General features: G+C 38.2%; 1 protein-coding gene across 1 annotated transcript in view; it reads right to left on the minus strand.

The window, feature by feature from the left end:
- trioa (trio Rho guanine nucleotide exchange factor a) overlaps positions 1-21,601 on the minus strand; it is a 77,638-nt gene that overhangs the window by 50,438 nt on the left and 5,599 nt on the right. Inside the window, 1 exon segment of the mRNA XM_056740832.1 lies at positions 12,656-12,706. Within this exon segment, the coding sequence (XP_056596810.1) occupies positions 12,656-12,706 (51 nt within the window).

Consider the following 21,601-nt stretch of genomic DNA (forward strand, 5'->3'; position numbering starts at 1 on the left):
AAGCCACTCCTCGGTAAAAGGCACATGACAGCTCACCTGGAGTTTGCCAAAAGGCACCTGAAGTACTCGCAGACCATGAGAAACAAAATTCTCTGGTCTGACGAAACAAAGATTGAAAGTCATGTCTGGAGGAAACCTGACACTGACTTTTCCCATCCAACCTGATCGAGCTTGAGAGGTCCTGCAAAGAAGAATTGGAGAAACTGCCCAAAAATAGGTGTGACAAGCTTGTAGCATCATACTCAAAAAGACTTGAGGCTGTAATTGTTGAAGCCCCTTTGGCACCAAAGTATTGAGCAAAGGCTGTGAATACTTATGTACATGTGCTTTTTAATTTTTTATAAATTGGCAAAGATTTCAAACAAACTTCTTTCACGTTGTCATTATGGGGTGGTGTTTGTAGAATTTTGAGGAATATAATTAATTTTATTCATTTTGGAATAAGACTGCAACATCATAAAATGTGGAAAAAGAGAAGCGCTGTGAATACTTTCTGGATGCTCTGTATATATAAAATATATGTTTAAACATTTTTGTTACTTCTTGTCTGTAGCATTTATGCTAACACCATACGAATTTAATCTCTGATTTAGCACATATTTAGCCCCGCTAGCACAACACAACAGATATAGACTTTGCATTTCCAGACCGGTCCCCTTTAACCTCACATAAGTCAGGTCAGATCACTTCAGCCCTGTTGACCTGGCCTGTTATTGGGGTGTAGCTTGTGTCTGAATCTTAGCAATTAGCCTACTAACCAGAGGTGCTCTAGAGAATTGAGATCTCAAGGAGGCAACCCATGTGACCTGACCCATCACCCTGCAGAACCGTGTTAGATTTTAACCCGAAGGCCACTGGTTGAAGGCTGAGATATGTAAGGGGTTTTGGAGACAAATGATCAGGGCAGGCTGACTGGTTGGAGTGTGACCACAGTGGAGCTTTACACCATGTTCTGACAAGACGATAAAATGTGAAGTCTTTCTCTTTAAAAGTAACAAGAGATTTGTTTTATTGTCTTAACTAGGCGCAATGCATTTTGGATACATCACGCTATGTTATACATCACGCCCTCGGAGAAATCTTGCTCAACAATTTAAGGTTACAAACTTTTGTATCATAATGATAAATCTAAGACCTCCCAGGAATCATCGCGCCTGTCTGCTGACACTGTTTACATCCTAAAGCAAGTGAACAACAGGGCAACATGAAGTGCACATGTCTCAAGTGCACTTCGATGTCGGCACATCAGCTGACCTCTTTGCATTAATCGGCGTTCGTGAAGGGTAAAGGGAGAGTCTGTTAGCATGAACACAAAGCCTGTTTTTCTTACAGTAACGTGATCACTGGCAGGAAGCATTTCAAACCTCTGTTCTCCACTGGAAAACAGACTAACTGGTAAGAGGGGAAACGCCACGTCGCAGTATGTGGAAAGCAAGACATGCTTGAAGTTCATGATACTGACTGAGACACATGAGTGCAGTTCCGAACTGCATATAACCTAAAATCACCTCAAATATATAAAGACAGCCAGAATAGACAATGAAACATCAGCATCTGTCTCTTTGGCACTATAAACTGTTAAATTTGGATGGTCCTCTCCATTCCCATCATCCTTCCTAAAGAGGAAGATTCCGGTGTCGTGACTCTTTAAATGACCCCGTGGAGAGTTCATATTGTCTTGTGTACACGTTTCTGACTCTGTTCAGGGTCCAAGAATAAGACATTCAACTATTTTTTCCCGCCTAGTTCGAGCAGTTGTTCAGATTTTTACTTGCCATAGCACAAAGTAAAATAACCATTTTATTTTTCTGTCGATACACTCAGCTCACGATTCAATACAATACACTATAACAGGTAATTGTTATCGTAATTATGACTGTCTCTATAATTTCAACTAAACTAAACTGGAATTCAAAATTATTTTCATTTTTAACACAAGATTAAATAAACAGATCTAAGATACATATATCACTTTATTTGTATTGCGATGTATGCCATAAGTGACTGTATGTATACATAGCATTTTTTTTTCTTAGATTAAAGTAGGTTTTTCTAACATTTCTTTGACATCATTCACACAATTTTTACAAAACCTGTCTTTTGGATAACAAGATAATGTTACTCTGCCCCCGGGCCCTATAGCTCAGCTTTTTGTTGTTCACTCTTGTTTGTCTATTTGAAGCACAGACCTGTTAGCTCTGCTGACGTCTGAGAGGGTGTTTTCATATAGATTCCAGCGTTATATTTGATGTCATCCTGGCTCCTGTGTTGTCCTGCTCTAGGCTAAATTTAGCACAACCCCCATGGAGGTCCAGTGTCTCCATCACAGCAGAGAGAAACAGAGGGGAGTTGCACCCTGAAGACACAGACCGTCTATTCCTGTCCTCTCTCCTCTCCGCATTAGTCTGTATTGTCTTCTTCCCTCACTTTCTCTCCTTTCTCACAGACTGTCTGCATGTCTCACACCTTTCTACTCTTTACTTCATTGCAACACATGAGGTCTGAGCTCTCGGTTCTTTGTACTGTAGCCCACAGCGGGAAGTCAGGAGGGCATTTAAGGATCTGGACATACAGTGCTTTATTAGTGGATTCTGTCCTAAACCAGAGTATACAACCCATTACGGGCAACAGACAGGAATGTAAAATCAGACTGAACTACATCGGCATTCCACTTCATTTGCAAGATAATGCAAGAAATTAAACATTATATTTATTAAGTGCGAAATCCATCAAACAACAGTGTGTAAGCTTTCATTCTTTAATGAAATACAAAAAGTAAATGCAAATTTCTTACAGTTACCCAGATCTAGGTAAGCAAACCATGCAACTCTCTGTCTTATACCAAGTTTGTATTCTTTCTTCTGGAACACATGATACAATGTGGTGTGCAAAGCTAATCACATGCCATGTTTAAACTGACACACCACTCACATACATTTCAAATGATAAATGAAAGACCATGCCTACAGACGGTGTCTTGTTATCCAACATTAACATGAATGGTGTACATGCTTTACCTGGCAGTTGAATCAGCGTGTTGCCTGTCTGTGTGTACTGCCAACCACGGTTGTCCAAAACTGATGCCACATTGCCGTTCCATCAGCTGGACAGCAAATCTCCATTTTCAACAGCACCACAATGAAGGTACATGAATACAACAGTTAACACTCCCACTCCACTGCCCTAAGACTCAGAGGGGCTCATTGATGGGTAATATATGAGCTGCGACAAGCACCTCGGTGTTCTTAAAGTGCCTTTTTATTCTGAAAAACATTCCAGCCGATAGTTTACGCTCTGCGTACAGTCAGTGTTCTTGCTAAACTAAGCCGAGACTGGGGCGGGCTGGCATATGCAAGCTCCAGCTAACAGTTGCATCCCCTGGAATTAAAAGAGAAGGACCGTTTCTAATCTTAACACTGTACAGTCAGAATGCGTCCAGCCTGAGAGGGTTGGACGGTTACATCCTAACAATTTCCTTTTCCATTTTCAAAACAAAGGAGATTTTTCAGTGCAGAAATCAATTAACCTTATGTTACAACAAACGGCTGAATACTGTAAAATGGCAATAATGAACAAAGGAAACACAGAATCTGTTGATAGGGTGGAAAAGATTCCTCAAGCACACACACAAGATTATACAGAAGCTGCTTAGAAGCTAAATGCTCACCGCTTCGTGCAAATCCCTACAGCCTCCCCAAAACACAAAACAAACCCATTTCAAATACCGTATCCGCGATATTAAAAGGACGGTTCACCTAAAAAGAAACGTTACGTTATCACTTATTCACCCTCCTGTTGTTCAAAAGTAGCATATGACTTTTTCTTAAATGAAACATAATCGAAGATATCTTGAGAAATGTCTCCGTGGTTTTGTAAATGGCTGTCAATAATGTGTTTCTTTAATATCAAAATATTTTCTTTTGTGTTCTGCAGGCGAAAGAATGTCTTGAAATGACATGAGGGTGAGTAAATGATGAAAGAATAGTCGTTTTTGGGTGAACTACCCCTTTAAGCTTTCGACTGAGCTTAACAACAATCAAATCTGATTTGCGTTCAGTTCAGTTCAGTTAGAGCCCAGATGGATGTGTGGGTCAGGGAATAACATGACAGCAGATGGTTTGGAAAGGTTCATAGCACGTATACGTTGAAAGTAAATTAAAAGGTCAAACGTTGCCTGGTGTGTGGCCGTGTTTTATCTCCCGGAAATCACTCATCCAGACCCAACACAGTCTGAACGTTTTCAAGCCGCAACAACATGAGCTGCTTACTTTTGCCAAATGCGTGATGTTTGCACTGTGACCTATATCCCTCTTCTGTCTAAAAAAAGAGAAAGAGAGACAGAAACATAAAAAGAGGAGGAAGTGAGGAAATGTTTAAGAATTTGGGAAGGAATGCGTGTCAAAGAAATTCAAGCGTTAATGGGACATGACACATTCCAGGGGTGCAATGAATGTTGTAATTTTGATCAAACAAACAAGCATCAACTCTCATTTCCTCATTCATTCTTAATTCACATTTTATATCAGTGCTTCCTGGAAAACCTTTGCATTGTTAATAGATTAAAGGTAAGCAGTTAACTCTTTAGAACTATTATTTTAAAATGACCTGTTTAATTGTATTTTTATTTATTGTATTAGAATACTCCGTTAAAGGGGTATTCAGGGTTTTTCCCGCATAGAAGAAAATGGATCAAATTTCATGCCACCTCAGACTTTCGGCAAAATTATGTCGGATGTCTTCACAAAAAACACTGCATGTATTCAACAGACTGTCATTTGTAACTGCAGTTGCGCCATTACGAGAGGAGGCGCTGTTTTGTTATCAGCACAGTGAGGCGCTGAAGAGTTACAGAACAAGGAGCTGTACTAACTGTGTTTCACGGTGTATTGTTTGCTTTGCATCAGAGTAAGTTCAATTTCTCGAACAGTTTCTTAAATTAACGTGGCGACCATCATTGTTATGTTTTGAACTGTGCAGATGGTTCGTTGAATCAGCATTTTACTGTACACAGTGAGTGCGTCAGTATGAACGAATGCACATTGTGATCAGAATGACTAATTTGAGCAGATTTGTTTAAACTGTTGAAACTTTTCGGTCACTAGCCAATATAAAAGTGAATAATTTAAAGTTCAGTGAACCACAGGAGAATGCAGGATGCGAATGAGCTTTGCTCATTTAGTAAGGCTGGTTACTTTAGTTGGCTATTGTGGGATGAAAAGTTAGTTAACTCTTTCACCGCCATTGACAAGTTATGTTTTCATTTAAAATAAAACGGTTCCGCGCCAAAGACGAGTTATTCCTGCAATCAGTGTTTGTACTGTTACACAGCAGGTGGCACTATTACACACCTTTGGGGAAAAGTACAGAATCCCAGAACCAAGAACGTATTAGGTTTTAGCATTTTTTAATGATTGTTCTGAGCGGAATCTATGACAAAAACTTTAATTATTTCAGCTGTTTAATCAAAGTGATGCATTTTTTAAGAAACCTACCCACATCTACGGAGTGATAAAAAAAGAACAAATGAAGATAGAAGAAAACTGTTTAAATGTTTGTCCATATATTCTTTACAGAAAATTTACTGTGAGCCATTAAAGTTGGGTGAAAATGTTAAAAAACGCTGGCGTAGGCTGGCATGAGTAGGCTTATGAGTTAAAAAGCTTTATTTGATTTAAAAACATTTCCGTTTGGTTGAATCAAAGTAATATTTTATATACCTTAATACATTTCATACGTTTCATTTTTATCTCATTTTCAAAGTTGAATATGTTTTAATACGTAAAGTGTTTGGTTAAGCCCCTTAAAAGGTACAGTAAACCTACATGTGCCTGTTTGTGTGTAAAATTAGGTTTGCACCACCTCCACATAATTTTGAGCAAGGAGAAACCCTGGTGGCTCACCCAAAAATTAAATTCTGTCAACATTTACTCAATTTCAGATTGTTCCAAACGTGAATGAATTTATTTGTTCTGCTCAACTAAAAGGAAGATATTTGGAAAAATGTCAGTAAGCAAACAGATCTTATGCCCCATTTACTGCCATACCAGGGAAAATAAATACAATGGGAGTCAATGGGGGATGAGATCTGTTTGGTGACAGACTTTACATTTTTGGGTTCTCTATCTCTTTAAGCCTTAAAGTCTAAATCTATAAACTAGCAGCGTTTAAAACTAACTTTTTAGTTAGTTCTTATTCACGGCAATATGATTTAAGGATTTTTGACATTTTAAACTTCAGCTTCTCATCAGATTTTTCTGACCAATCAATGTAACAAACTCGAAACTATTGGCCATTTTATTCATGTCTCTATAAGTTGTTTCTGTGGAAATGACTTCATCTTGCACATTTCATAGCACTTCAGTGATCCTTTATGGACCGAACACAAAAATGGCACTTAAGTTTTGTTCAAGGGAGTACAGAAGACACAATACGGCACACAACTGCATGCTAAAGGCAGATATTGCACAATATTGTGTGAAGGTGAAACATTTGTTGTAACATGTTACGGCTTCTATGTAACACTGCATTTCTGTACATAATCTATCATACATAAAAGATAACCACAGACACCGCCTACATTAATACGCTGTATTTACAGTCCATCCTGACCACACAGACTCCCTGAACTTCTGTTGCCATGGAGACAGCCCGGTACTCTACATTCCTTGGATATTTTAGGGAAAGGAAGTGTGAGAATTCTTCAGATTTTCTGTGATGAATCATTTGCTCTAAGAAGAGGCGAATAGAGATATTGATCCATTTATCTGCACTTCAAAACACATTTGAATTGCAAGTTAAGCTAAATAAAAAAACAAAGAAAGTTACCAACTTAAATACCTGTAGCCTATATGTAATAGGTAGTTACCACTGTAAAACTATTATTGTTTTTATTTTCGGCATCTCATTCTACACAGTTTATTAGGATGATAACAATAGCCTAGCTGGCAGTAACTATGATCTGAAAAAAAAAGAGCATTTTAAGATAACAATGCTCAACAAAAAGAGCATTTTAAGTCCTGTAGCTCAGTGGTAATAGGTTGTGGGTTCGATCCCAGGGATTGCACATACCTAAGCATAAATGTATAGGATAATGCAATGTAAGTAGCTTTGGATAAAAGCGTCTGCCAAATGCGTAAATGTAAATTTAAATGCTAACATAAACTTAACATTTGATGAATGGCCAAGGCCACACCAAAACCTCAGATTATTGTAGTGAAGCGGGTTATGAACTTTGTTTTATGATGGCATCAAAGTTTGACAATAAGAAACAAATGAAATTAAAAAAGTGGGACGCTCAGTTAGACAAGAGAGTAATAGATTAACCGTGCATGAAAACACAACAATCTGGTGACAGTGATGAATGCGGATGTCATCCTCGCCCGTCACTTTCCTGACACTGACAGACCTGCAGATCACAAGGAAACTATTCATAATCCATCACTCTCACTGAAATCTTCTTCAGTCTAGTGTTGCTCACGTTCTGTTCACAGCTCTGTGCTCTCCCTTTATATGTTCTTCACAGAGTGTGTGAAGTGCGTTGTATCAAGACCATTAGTGTCACCGAACTGTATCAGAAAACAGATTCTTCAAACATTCCAATCATCTACTATTGGTGGGATAAACTGAACATCCACCCTAATGATGGTAAGCTATTGACAACGCTGAAATAAAACATTTTGATAGCACCACAATACTTGGGAGTACAGCAAACCTGCATCTTTCTATACTTAAATTATCTTAATGATTCTATCCCCTTATTTCTTCATTCAGACGCACATGCTCACCAACTCACCAGACACGTGGCTACAAAGAAGCACAGATCAAATATATATGCAAATCATATAATTTCTCAGGGAAAACATCTTTCTTTACATGTCAAATCCATCTGTTTTTCCATGCGAGTTCACAATGTCGGGGATCATTTGATGTTGCTCTCTCATCTGGCTGCTCCCTGCCAGCTCTCTGAGGTCAGGCCCCCTAATAACAGGGTACAGAAAACCAGAAGCTCACGCAACACACACAACCCCTCTGAGAGAGAGAGAGAGCAAAAAATAGACTAGAACTATACAGTCAGTCATGATTCAAAACAAATGTCTCTAATAATTACATTTTACATATGCGTCGATGGAAATATTACAAGACAGTGTCCTCGCAACATCCAAGTTGACAACTAGCGCCACAGTTAAGAATTTAAAAATGGCACACTTAGTTAGAATGGATGAAACGATTGACAGCGAGCTGGTTGAAAATTGAGTATAACATGATGTGACGATTTAAGTCGGTTCAGATGTTATATAAATCGCAATACATGTTTTGAACAGCAGGGACTGTGTATACTACGAACTTCGAAAACGTAGATATGCAGAGATTTCTTAAATGTAAAAAACCCAAGAAAAGCACAGACAAAGTCATAGGTTATTTTAAAGAGACTTTTATATCATTCCCTTTTTATTCGATTTGAAATTTGTTTTAAAATTGCATGTTTAGTTTTGTTAATTGCCATAAAATATATTTTTATTTTATAAAGAAATGTGCAGCATTTGAGAAATAATAGGAGGCTAGTTGTTCAAATCTAATTTGTCTCAACTCATTTTGTAAAAATAAATTGTATCGTGAGATCAGTATAGTGAATCACATCGCATCATGAGCTGAGTGGATCATTACATTTCTATTAGTTAGGATAGGATGTACCCTACAAGTTTTTTTCTCTTATCTTGAGAGCAGCACTCTGAAGGCACTGAATCTCAATATCTTAAATTCATCAATTAATCTCCTTTATAGTTCTTGAACTATGACATAACCTGACCAGGTATGAGCTCCAGTCCTTCCTCTTCAGACCACCCCAAACACAAATCCTTCAACGACCAGTCCTCCCCAAATCTTCCATTAATTAGGTCTTTCAGTCCTCCTCATCCCTCAACTCCCCGTTCATAATAAACACCTCACACACGTCCCCTCTCACCCAAATCCTGCGGTGTCATATTTAAATCATCTCCATGTGGTGCCCAATACCAAAAGAACTGGAAAATCATTATGACAAACTTTCCGTTGCAACAGCCTGATGCCCATATGAGGATCTGGGAGGGCCAAATAAGCCCAAAAGCATCTTTCAGACAAATTAAATTTGAAATAATAACGGCACTGTGGAAAAGAAAAGCCCTATGAGCCAACATGACAGAATGTCACCAAACCTTTTCCAAGCCAGTCGTAAAAAAAAGCAGGCTGACTTAAGACTCTTTCAGGCTGGCCATGTTTTCCGTTACTGAAATTCCTCAGAGTCCGTTAAGCAGGGCTAGCTGTTGACATCATGACCGTTGCGATAAAAAAAAAAAAAAGAGATGAATAAAGACATTCTTTAAAGCACAACACGAGAGCCAGCACTAAACCCTAATCCACAACCCAGGACACCAACCTAAAAAGTATTTTATGAAGTGATATTGCTTTTCCCAATTCATGAAGACAGAATGCACATGTGAATAAATGCACAGATACACAAAAAAAATGCCGGAAACCAAATAAAATACAAAATATGCATTAAAGGATAGGTCCAGGCCAAATCAAGAGATTAAAACAGAACAATACAGAGACAATATAGAGACTCTTTTGTTATCGCCAACAAATATCTGGCAAACCTTTGCAACATCCTTGTCACCTCCTACCAACATCCCCCACCATCATGGCAGTGAACCACATGAATTACCTTCAAGACAAAGCAAAAATCTAGTTTGTTGTGTAGAAAGACTGGTAATCCTTCTATAGGCAGACTTATTCAGTCTGGTGTTCCACAGGCACAGCGCTGTAACTCTCATTCAGGCCTATCTTGTTTGGACAGTGATCTTCTGTAACCGTGTGATATCAGAACAGCCTATGAGCACATGTTTGTGTATCTGTCAGCCATGTGCTTTATGGGTACTGAGAGGGGCAAAAAGTCTTGGGCTGGGTGGGTCATGATGTCTATTTAAAGAAATCACAGCTGTAGGACACAGACAATCTTTGTGCATCTGAGGGTTCGTGAAAGACTGTGTTGCCCATATTGCACAGAAATATTACATTTATAACGGTCTGCTCTCTATTACTAAAACAATATAGGTCTGTCTGGTAACTGTATCTTAGTAAAGGCTGATTAGCAGGCAAATCTCTATGGAAGCCATTTTGGATTACATATTTTTCTTTTTGAGACAGGTTTATGAATGCATGAGGTTAATGTTTAAAAACTGATTGACGGAGAGCGGTGACACTTTGAGGGATAACAAAGTAGTGAGACGCTTACCCAATCATCAGAGAGACAGGTGCTCCACCAGCCAATCAGAAGGAGGCACAGGTGCTTTATCAGCCAATCATCAATGAATATTGTATGTGTGTGGCGTGTAAATAGTTTTGGTTGTACATTCCTTTGAAACAGCTGATATCTTTGTTGTTACTTCAGATAAATAAGGACCACAATTATAAACATGCACTGACTATGTTCAGAACAGAATACTACCATACTACTCGTACTGTTTATGCTAAATTTTTCATTTGTGCACCATATGTTATATCAGTATACATTTCTCAGAATTGTCCAAACTTAATTTGTCATTTGCAATGTACAGCAAACCCCATATAGATAATAGACAACTATACAGTGTCCAATGGTGTGACGTAAAACGTATTAACAAAATGTTAATATAATATTATTTTATATTAATAATATTTATCACAAAAAAGAGAGAGAGACATAGGACACATTTTATGTGTATACTATTAAAATGTGTCCTATCTCACGCTCTCTTTTTTGCTGTACACCGTATAACCAATATATACATACAATTATGCATGAAAACGTATACATACAAAGACCACTTCAGCAGACGTAAACAATGCCCGTCCAGAAGCACTTCCCGTTTAACACCACACAAACCTTTGAACAAAATACAACCGACAGACCTTTTTAACCGAATCAAAATGTTAAACAAATATCTTTGATTCAAAATTCAGAAAACTTTGTTGTCATTCAGTAGTGATAAAAAATGTATCTTATGTTAAGGGCTCACATGCAAAACTAATAAACAATGAATACAATACAACATTCAATATAAAAATAGACATTATCTTAAAAACACGAAAAAAAATAAACATGAATACCAAAATTGGCCATTTAAAAAAAAAACAGAAGTGCTCCGGGACCATGTTTACATTTTGCAACGCGGTCTATATATACATGATCATATAGACCTTTATTTTTCCAAAATTCATTGCTCGGTGGAACTTAACATAACCATGTATACCACCATAACCACTGTAAAAAAATAAAAAGACCACAGTTCGCCACTCATAAAAGCAGACATGTAATGAAATGGGTTCAAGTCATAACAATACTCAAATGCTATTGTTTAAAATACCAGCCATTCCATATCGCATACAGTTTCAGGCATGTAAACACTGTTTAGCTTTAAAAATAGTAGGCAGCATACAGTATAACTCATGGTACAAAGCAAACCTACACATGTTTTCATTCTCAACATAGTCAAAGGCATGCACAACACTTTTTCAAGTTTTATTTGCATGTGTGATATGAAAACCTTGCGTTCATAATAATGTTAGTCTCACATCTCTCACGGATATGAATATGAATATAGGAGTATTAACTGCTTATAAATGTCTGCGAGAAATAATGCAACAGATGGTGGGTGAATTATGCAGTGTATTACACTATATGGAGCAGAAGTCCTCATCCACTAACAAGCTCATGGTGTCCTACAAAGACGACGGCATCTCATGCCGTCTAATAAATATTCGCTTCTCTAAAGTTCTATAATGTGAATACTGTTTTTATAGGAACTCCAGACTAATATATATATATAGTGCAATATAGACAGAATATTCGGAGAAGCATACTTGAAGGTTGTAAAACCTCCCTCACAGTCATAAAAGTGCTCATCATTGAACTGCTGGATGCTTTGCTATCCACACACTCGCAGATTCCTCCCTATTGCGCACATGTGGTTCATTTTAACCCCACAAGTGTGAACTTTCAACATTTCTGTGGCTCTGAGAGCAGAGATTTCCTGACTTGAAGTCATGTCAGACATGTTAGGAATGTGTATGATACACAACATATGCTCCCCTTCAGGGTTTCCAACAGCCGAGGGGCTGGGGGGCTGCGGAGCCGGACGAGTCATGGACAAAAAAGGACCGGGTTTATATCAGCGGACAATGGAATAAGCGTGAAGCCTGATCTACAACCGGTCAGAAGTTATTCTGCAGCGTCAGGGTTCAAGCAAAGGATAAAACAACTACGCTCAAACCTCTCACCGTTCTAATGACCCAGAATATTGGTAGCCAGCGCACGCACACACCCTGTCACACACGTTCCTTGTTTTTGATGTTTATCCAGCAGACATGATGTTTGCAGTATTTCGATCCCAGAGAGAGACATCCAGTCAAAACATCAAACACAGTCAAGTGCCCTCAAACAAGTCGCTCCCTTTCGTGATAATATTGAGACAAAACAAACAAAGGCGAGATAGGGCACAGGTGAACGCAAACAGCCAATAAGACGAGGAAAGCAAAAGGTGTGATGAAACTTCGAGGCCAATCAGAGTCAAAGATATGAGTCATGTGACCGATGTGGTTGTCAATAGTAAACTACATTATGTAAAGTGCTTTACAGTACCTGTTATCTGATTGGAGACTCCTTTGGGCTCGCCTTTTGAATTTGTGCAATCTATGGAGGAAAAAAGAGATGAGTCAGAAGAATGTTCATTTTTTATAGTCACATTATGACGGTTTATAGTTATTAGACTCATTTTCATTTGCAATGTGCGTCTATGTGTATTCCAGTGTCTAATATGTGACAGACTAGCAACAGTTCAACTAGCTTCTCCACATATTCTCTAGTTGAAGAGCTCACGTGCATTAAAGCAACAGTTCACCCAAAAATGAAAATTCTGTCATCATTTACTCACCCCCCCCCCGAGTTGTTCCAAATCTGTATAAATGTCTTTGTTCTGATGAACACAGAGAAAGATATTTGGAAGAATGCTTGTAACCAAACATTTCTTGGTTACCATTGATTACCATGTAATTATTTTGGGGTGAACTGTCCCTTTAACAAAACACCAAACTCTGGAAACACAATCTTTTAGCTCCGGTGACCCCAAAACATGCTGCAGTTGACATGGAGGTTAAGCTAATAGTCTGGGCTCTAGTAACTAGACTGATCCAGCAAAATGACCTTTAAGTTTACACTAACACACACACACAGACGGCCAGACGGCGGGGAATCATGGGAGCTTCTGTTTTACAAGGAGGCAAATAGCAGGGTTAATGGCACACTGCATGTAGACACACGCTTACAGGTGAAATATGGAGCATGTGAGGGCAGGGCTAAAATTTAGGGGTGTGTAATAAGACTGAACAAGACATAAGGCTGAAACCTCCTGTCAGGCTAAAAACACTGCTGGTAAGGGACAGGCCACTTAAAGGGATAGTTCACACAATCTAAAAATTCAGTCAAAGATTAACCCACATGTCGTTCGAAATCTGTATATGACTCTGTGGAATACAAAATAAGTTATTTTTGAGAAATGTCTTGTGGTTTTAAGTCTATGCAAATGAAGTCAAAGAGGGACCAATATTGTTTGGTTACCAACATTCTTCATCTTATTTTGTGTTCTGCAGCAGAAAAAAGTCATACAGACTTAGAATGACATTAGGGTGAGCAGATTATGAGAGAATTTCATTTTTGAGTCAACTATTCCTTTTATGCCGTTTAGATCACAGGCCAATAACATGTGTTGATGCTAGCTGCAGAGAAATTGCATGCTACTCTTTAACAGTGGATGCAATTACACGCAACAATACACAGGACATAGTCTTGGTCAGTACGTTGCTCAACAGGTATGTTAACAATGCACTTCTCGGAAAGGTCTATATGTTTGTGTACGTGTATGTTGGTATGCATCTGGTTTGTAGGTGAAGCAAAGCCTAACAGTGTGTATCTGTGTGGTGGGCTGGCAGGCAGGTGGGGGAGGGAAACAGGGGACTTGTTGACAGATAAGGGTCCGTTTAATCAGAGGATCTGAGGCAGAGAACGCCCTCTCCTTTCCACTCACAACCTCTTTCAACATCAGACACACAGCGCATAAACCTCCTACTGAAAAGTGACGTTTCGTCATTTATACATCACTGATGGCATCGAACAAGATTAAAACAATTTAGGATGCATTGAATTTTTCAGGTGATTTGGATTAAACAACTTTTGTACTTTCCGATTCCAATATGTAGAATTTTAAACCTTTCTTTTTGGTCTTTTTACCGGTATTTCACCATTATACTCGGATTTATATTGCCATTTTTCATGCTTTAGATGGTGTTAAATTTATCAAAAATTTCCAATAAATCGGCAGCCAATCAGTAGATATCATGTAAAAGCCATGTAGAATGAAGGAATAGTTCACCTTTAAAATGAAAATTCTGTCAGTATTAACACACCTTGTCATTACAAACCTGTATGATAGTCTTTCTTCAGCAGAACGCAAAAGAAGATATTTAGAAAAATGTGCCCATTGACTGGCATTGGTATTGTGTCCATACAATAGAAATCAAAGGGGACCAACTGTTTTTGGTTACAAACTTTTTTCAAAATGTCTTTTGTGTTTTGCAGAAGAATGAAAATCATCCATATTTAAAACGACAAAAGGTTGAGTCAATGATGACAGAATTTTTATTTTTATGGTGAACTATTCCTAAAATATAAAAAACTTCCCATTCTCTCCCATCTCTCAACAATATCTTTAACTGTAATAGTAGATTTAACACTTAAAACAGGATATAAAATGTGTTCACATATATTCATGTAGCAGACACTTCTATCCAGCGACTTATAAATGAGAATAGCAATGTATGCAAACTATAACAAATACATCTTCAAATTCCACCTACATTTTTCTTTGATGTTCCATCCTGAAAATGGAGAGAACAGAAGGAAAGGGAGTCTAAAGAGAGACGAGGGACCATATATAAACACACAGGACATAGTTGTGATGCCAAGCGCATGCCTGACACGGTTATTCACGAGTGCAACACTTAACGTGTTCAACGCAACACGAGTACTTCGACCACATGACATGCCTCTCCTAAATCCGATTCACATACTCAAAACAGTTTACAGGACAGTTTGTTTACATACAACAAGTTTCATGTACAAGACGGCTAGCTGAATGGGCGATTTAACATGAGGTGGGAAAGATGAATCGTTCATTTCATTAGTTCCATCGCATTTGAAAACACAGAAACTTGCCAAAAATCACAAAACACGCACAGCCAAGTGCATAAAAATAAACCGAAGGCAACCGATTACAAGTGTGCTAAGATCAAGCTTACTATTCCAGTCCAAATAAGGAAACATAAGCTTAGTGGCCTATGTGGAAAAGGCCTGGTTCAAATCCACTCTAAGAAAAAAAAAAAAAAAAAAAAACATTTCCAAATCCCCAGCAAAGACCCCTCTCGTCCCTTCACTCAACAACCACAAAAACTGTAAAAATAAAATGGTAGCCTACATGAAAGTGTTATTTTAAGATCTTACGAAGCCACAAAACATGGCATTATTGAAAAGCATACAAACACACAGAGTTGAGTGTGGAGTTGTTGTGAGGTCACTTCTTTCCGTTTGGTGTGACCAGGCAGGAAACGGGCATGTGACGTACAGAGACTCACACAATACAAATATCCACATTCACATCAGATACAAAGCCACTCAGATACACAAACAAGGTCGAGCGCTTTATCAGCGACAGCGAATGTGTGCGTCAGTGTCCATGTGTTTGTGAGCCCTGTAAATGTCTACAACTTTAGTCAGATCCGAAAGCCCCTCTATTATGAGCCAAAGGAGAACAAAGAAATGAGCCACAGTGATTCAGGCCCACGTGTCTTTCCTTCGACCTACAGCTCTCCCACTTTCTTACCCCACAAATTAAAACAAGCCCACTCTCTGTGATCGGCCCTTGTGCGGATACGCATCGATCATTGACTTGTACATGAATCATGAGTTTGAGAAGAAAAGGGGTCTCTCATTGCCATATGCTGCATCATTGAGGCCTAGTCCAGCAATGAAAAAATAACAACCAGAATAAGCTTTATAGCTCGGTTTCACAGCTTCAGACACTTTGATCCGTCCAGTAACCCTTTCTGAGCCAATACCAACACAAAACGTTCAGATCTCCATCTCACACATATTTCCCTACGGTGTAATTAGATTAAACTCAACCACCAAATCTGAGAGCTCAGATGCTTTAATGTCTTGATGTCTGATATTATGAAGGTTATGCTGGGCATTGAGGCTCACACATTTGTATGATCTGTCTTTAAATACTTTACTTTTAGCTGGTAATGACGAAAAGCTCAATTTCCCTATAAACTCTTAATATTTTGTTTCAGTTAATGATAAGACTCTCAGCTCCATTTAATACATTTCCCCACGTCGAAAGACAAATCTTCTATTAAAAGGAGGGTTCAATTAAAAAAAAAAAAATCTGGAATAATTAAGTGTCATTCCAAAGTTGATTTCTTCTGCAGAACACAAAAGAAGGTATTTTGAAGACCGCTGGTAACCAGACAACATTGGACCCCATTGACTTCCAATTGTATACAGACAAAACCACTGAGATATTCATCAAAATATCTTCTTTTGTGTTGAACAGAGGAAAGTGTCACATGCAGATTTTGAACCACATGATGGGAGATAAATGATGACAGAATTTATATTGTTAGGTGAACAATTCCTTTTTTTTTTTATGTGCAAAATTGGCAAGGTCTGCAGATTCCATGTGTGGGCCTACAGATGACATTAAACTTGCAGTCTTAAAGAAGTTTGATAAGTATCAGCAATGGGGACTTCAACTTTGCTGTAGTTATTCAATTGTACATTCAAAGCCCAAGTTAATAAGCAGACAGAAAAGGGACTTTGAAATATAAGGTTGTTGTTCTCAATACTTCTTTTTGGAGTTTAAATCTGTAAAGTTATGGAATGGAGTCATAAAAGTCACCTTAGCCAAACGAACACTTAAAAAAAATGCCTGGTTTTGCTAAGTTGTCGTTTCAATATAAGGCTGCAGAACAAGCACAGCAAATAACCAAGGAAGTATATAATTACAATAGTCAAGTTGTACCTCTTTTTTAAATGAAAAGACAGAATTCAAAGTCGATAAACAAGACCAACTCTGAATTGAATAAAACACAAGAACAATCACTCCTCAGGTGCTCATCACAGGTCTTTTGGAGCACTCCTTGAAGAAGCACCCAGAGGTCTGATGTGCCGCAGTAAATATTCTGTGCTAGGAGACAGACAGCATGACACAGAGCATGCATGAGTCATGACACAAACTGAGTGTTCATCATAGTGACCAAAGAGCAGCTATATGTGTAACAGCCCATCTGTTACTGAGAAGTATCAATGGTTAACGTTCAACTGTACAAAGAATTCATTTAATTAGTGATAAACCGTGCAAACTGCTCCATTTCCAGGAAAAATAAGACACTAGCATATATACCAGCCTGCAAAATAAGGGTAAGATGAATAAGGATACATCTATACAGGCTTGAAAACTGCATTGTTTTTTTTCATCACATACATGGTCATTAAAAAGTCAATAAAAGCAGAAATGATCCAAAATGTTATATACATTTCTGTCCATTTTATTGCAGCTACATTACTGTAAGAGATCTAGGAAGATGAAGCTCAGACTCAAATAAAGAGGCATCGTCTCATTATAGCACAACTAGAGTACTACATGCAACTGCAGTATGTAAACATCTCCAAAGAGGTTTTCTAGGTACAAATAACAAGAATACAACAATTACAATTCTGACCTGTATCTATAAAACAGAGAAGGCCATGTCAATGAGAAAGTGTGGGCTGACACAAAAGAAATGACAAAAAATATAGGAATCATTCAAACAAAACCAGGACACAGACAGAGCAAGAATAAGCAGAGAGAGAGAGAGAGATCTCCCCATCCCCCTGTTCTCATTCTCTGATCTATTTTGACAATCTCCATTCCTTTCCTGTCTCTCTCTCTCTCTCTCTCTCTGATCTTTACCTATACCTTATGTGTGATGATGATTCATGACATGCAAAAATGAACCCCTCTAATCTTTTGGTACAGGATACCCAATCAAAAACCAGAAAAACCCATATCAAAAATACAAATAATATTCAGAGTTCCAGAACCGAGTTTGAGTCCTAGTTTGTTACTACTGTACTTCCTTATCCTAATGCTCTCTCTCTCTCCTCCCCATCACATCCTGTCTCTCTACGGTCCAAAAATGCAAAAAAATTGACTTAAAATATAATCAAGATCTATAATTACTCACAAACTAAAGAACACTTAAATCGGCATAGGAAAACACACTGACAGATTTAATGACCACCAACATATTGCTCTCAAAAACAGGAACCCGACTCATGTTTAAATAATGAGGACATGCCCAGCTATATGGATTTCAGCATGATTCATTCATGCCTTCAATCCGGCACTCACAAACTTCCCCCAAATGAGACTTCTGCTTTGAGATCAAGTGTCTGCCGTCATATTAGAGCTCATTATAGCATCATTTAAAAACAAACCCCAGGAGACGAGTGCAAAAAGAAGAGAAAATGTCACTTGCATTATTATGCAGGTCAACATGTCAGAACGAAACAATTGTTCTAAATCACAATTTTCTTCATTATGGTTCCAAATGAACGCTTTATTTGGGCTGACGGGAGAAAGTTTAAAATTTTCTTTATTGACTATAAGCTCCGGGTAATCTAAAAATAATGCACAGCTTTCAACGTGATGCAGGATTCCCCGATCAAAGACAGTCTCCTGGGAACGTCCTCACCTTGTAGAATTTGTCATTGTAAGCCTGCGTAATTGTCAGTTAGCTCACACACTTATTTAAAGCACTTTACTATCATAAAAGGGATAGGCCTGATGTAACCGACGGGGGTAAAAAGCACTGTAAAACAATGGTGATATACCATAAACGTACAATGCGACCATTGTTGATTCACATTCAAATGATTCTTATGAACTGATTCTCAGTCATTCTGTCAATCAGTCAGAGCGTTTATTGAATAAACAGCTGAGTCACTCACTAAATGAAAGTCATAACTTTCAGTTATATCTGACTCAGACTAAGAAATGTTATTGATAGGTGTTTTTAAAGCGGATGTAACACACACAGTTTCTGCCAATATCATATTAATCGTGAGTACCTATAGAATAGTATAGTATACTTCGTATCTTCCAAGAGTATTTAGTTTGATCACATTTATAATAGACAGATAAAGCTGTACAATTATTTCCAAAAAAAGGCAAGCCGTGGAGGCGTGCAGGGGGAGCAGAACTACAGCACGAGCACACAATACATCATAGCTGCATAACTGTTGATTGCCAACAAAACACAGTCATTTGACTCAATTGGAGGATATCGCGTGCAGTTCATGTCCGGCATCTTTTAGCGCTGTGACCACTCCATCTATCAGTTTCAAAAGATCTGCAAATCCAGTGTTATATCCACAGTTTACTTTCCCTGTAAGTTTTACGTAAGGGAATTTCGTGTTCGTTTTTTTTTTTTCGAAAACCTTGGGGTGTGTATGGAGCACAGAAATACTACGTGAAAAAACTCGTTTTTTTACAAGTTGCCCATGTCAAGGATGAGAAGCAATCACCTTTAACATCGTATAGAAGTCAAATGCATGAAACACTTTTCAATCCCCCTTTAAGGTTTATGAAACTTAAAATCTATCTGAAAACGAACTGGTTGCTCACAGGACACTATGTACTTGAAGATACACAACAGTGAGGTTAAACGCAATTATGTTACCAAAATAGCATTTTTGTTAGTTGATGTTATATTATCAAAATTCCTTTATAGAGAACAGTATATAAAAAATACTAAAATAATCATTCAAAATAGTAATTCGTAAAGTACACAATCTTCTTAAAAGCATAGCGCACCCAAAAATAAAAAAATATTTATTTTCTTAAATTAGTTTTTTTTTATTACTAGTGAAGAAGCTATTCTGGAGAACGCTGATGACCAAACATTGGCCACGGTTGACAACAAAACAACTAAGAAATGTGTTACCCTGGACAACAAAACCAGTCCTATGGGTAAATTTCTCAATTGAGATTTTTTCATGACCTAAAAGCTGAATAAATAAGCTTTCTATTGATGTATAGTTTGTTAGGATAGGATATCTGGGGAAGATACAATGGTTTAAAACTCTGGAATCACATAAATAAAGTCTTTATGTATTTACAGTAGGATATTTACAAAATATATTAATCGAACATGATCGTGTCTTACACTCACCTAAAGGATTATTAAGAAAACCTGTTTAATTTCTCATTAATGCAATTATGGTGGTGGTGTGATGGTGTGGGGGATGTTTTCTTGGCACACTTAGTGCCAATTGGGCATCGTTTAAATGCCACGGCCTTCCTGAGCATTGTTTCTGACCATGTCCATCCCTTTTTGAACACCATGCACCCATCCTCTGATGGCTACTTCCAGCAGGATAATCCACCATGTCACAAAGCTCGAATCATTTCAAATTGGTTTCTGGAACATGACAATGAGTTCACTGTACTAAAATGGCCCCCACAGTCACCAGATCTCAACCCAATAGAGTATCTTTGGGTTGTGGTGGAACGGGAGCTTCGTGCATCCCACAAATCTCCATCAACTGCAAGATGCTATCCTATCAATATGGGCCAATATTTCTAAAGAATGCTTTCATCACCTTGTTGAATCAATGCCACGTAGAATTAAGGCAGTTCTGATTGCGAAAGGGGGTCAAACACAGTATTAGTATGGTGTTCCTAATAATCCTAACCATAATTCCTCTAATAATCCGATCATTTAAACCATACAATGTATTTTTGGGTGAAATTTTGACAACTAGGCACCACGTCAGGCATTCTTCCAAAAAACAAGGAAATGAAAGAGAGCTGCTGATCATTTTCTAAAAAAGACACACAATGAAGTACAACATAGCCACAGTGGGAAAGTGACCAAAATGAAAGCAGAAACGAGAGAACAGTGATACCCGAGCAACTGACCCCAGGCACTGGGTTGAATCCTTAGGGGCTCGTGCTGGAGCTGGTGGCTGACTGAGGAACTAGGCCAACGTGACAGAAGCAAAAACCCAAGCAAATCTGAGTCAAGCTCTTAAAGTTCTGACTGACAACTAAGTTCACAACCGGGTGAATCTACAAGTTCAATTTAAACAAAGACAATATGACAAAATATTGCAGTCATGTAGGGTCCTGAAAGATACATCAAATGTTTGTGCTATGGTTTTTGAGCCTTGCAGTGCCACATGAAAGCCTTGTTTTGATTATGTTTCCCTTCAGACCAGCTGTTGTGAGCAAATCTTGCAGGTGAGGCTGGATGACATCGACTCGGGCCTCAAACCGTTTGATCCACTTGATGGTGCAGGCAATGGCCCTAGGTATTGTGTTAAAACTAGGCCGCGTGTCAGGGGGATTTTTAGACAGAATTAGGATTCAGGTGTGAATTTAAAGGGATCTATTATTACACAAACATGTCTTAACCACAACTGTTTTCA

Source organism: Triplophysa dalaica, chromosome 25, assembly GCF_015846415.1.
Source record: "Triplophysa dalaica isolate WHDGS20190420 chromosome 25, ASM1584641v1, whole genome shotgun sequence".
In the NCBI taxonomy this organism is placed as follows: Eukaryota; Metazoa; Chordata; class Actinopteri; order Cypriniformes; family Nemacheilidae; genus Triplophysa; species Triplophysa dalaica.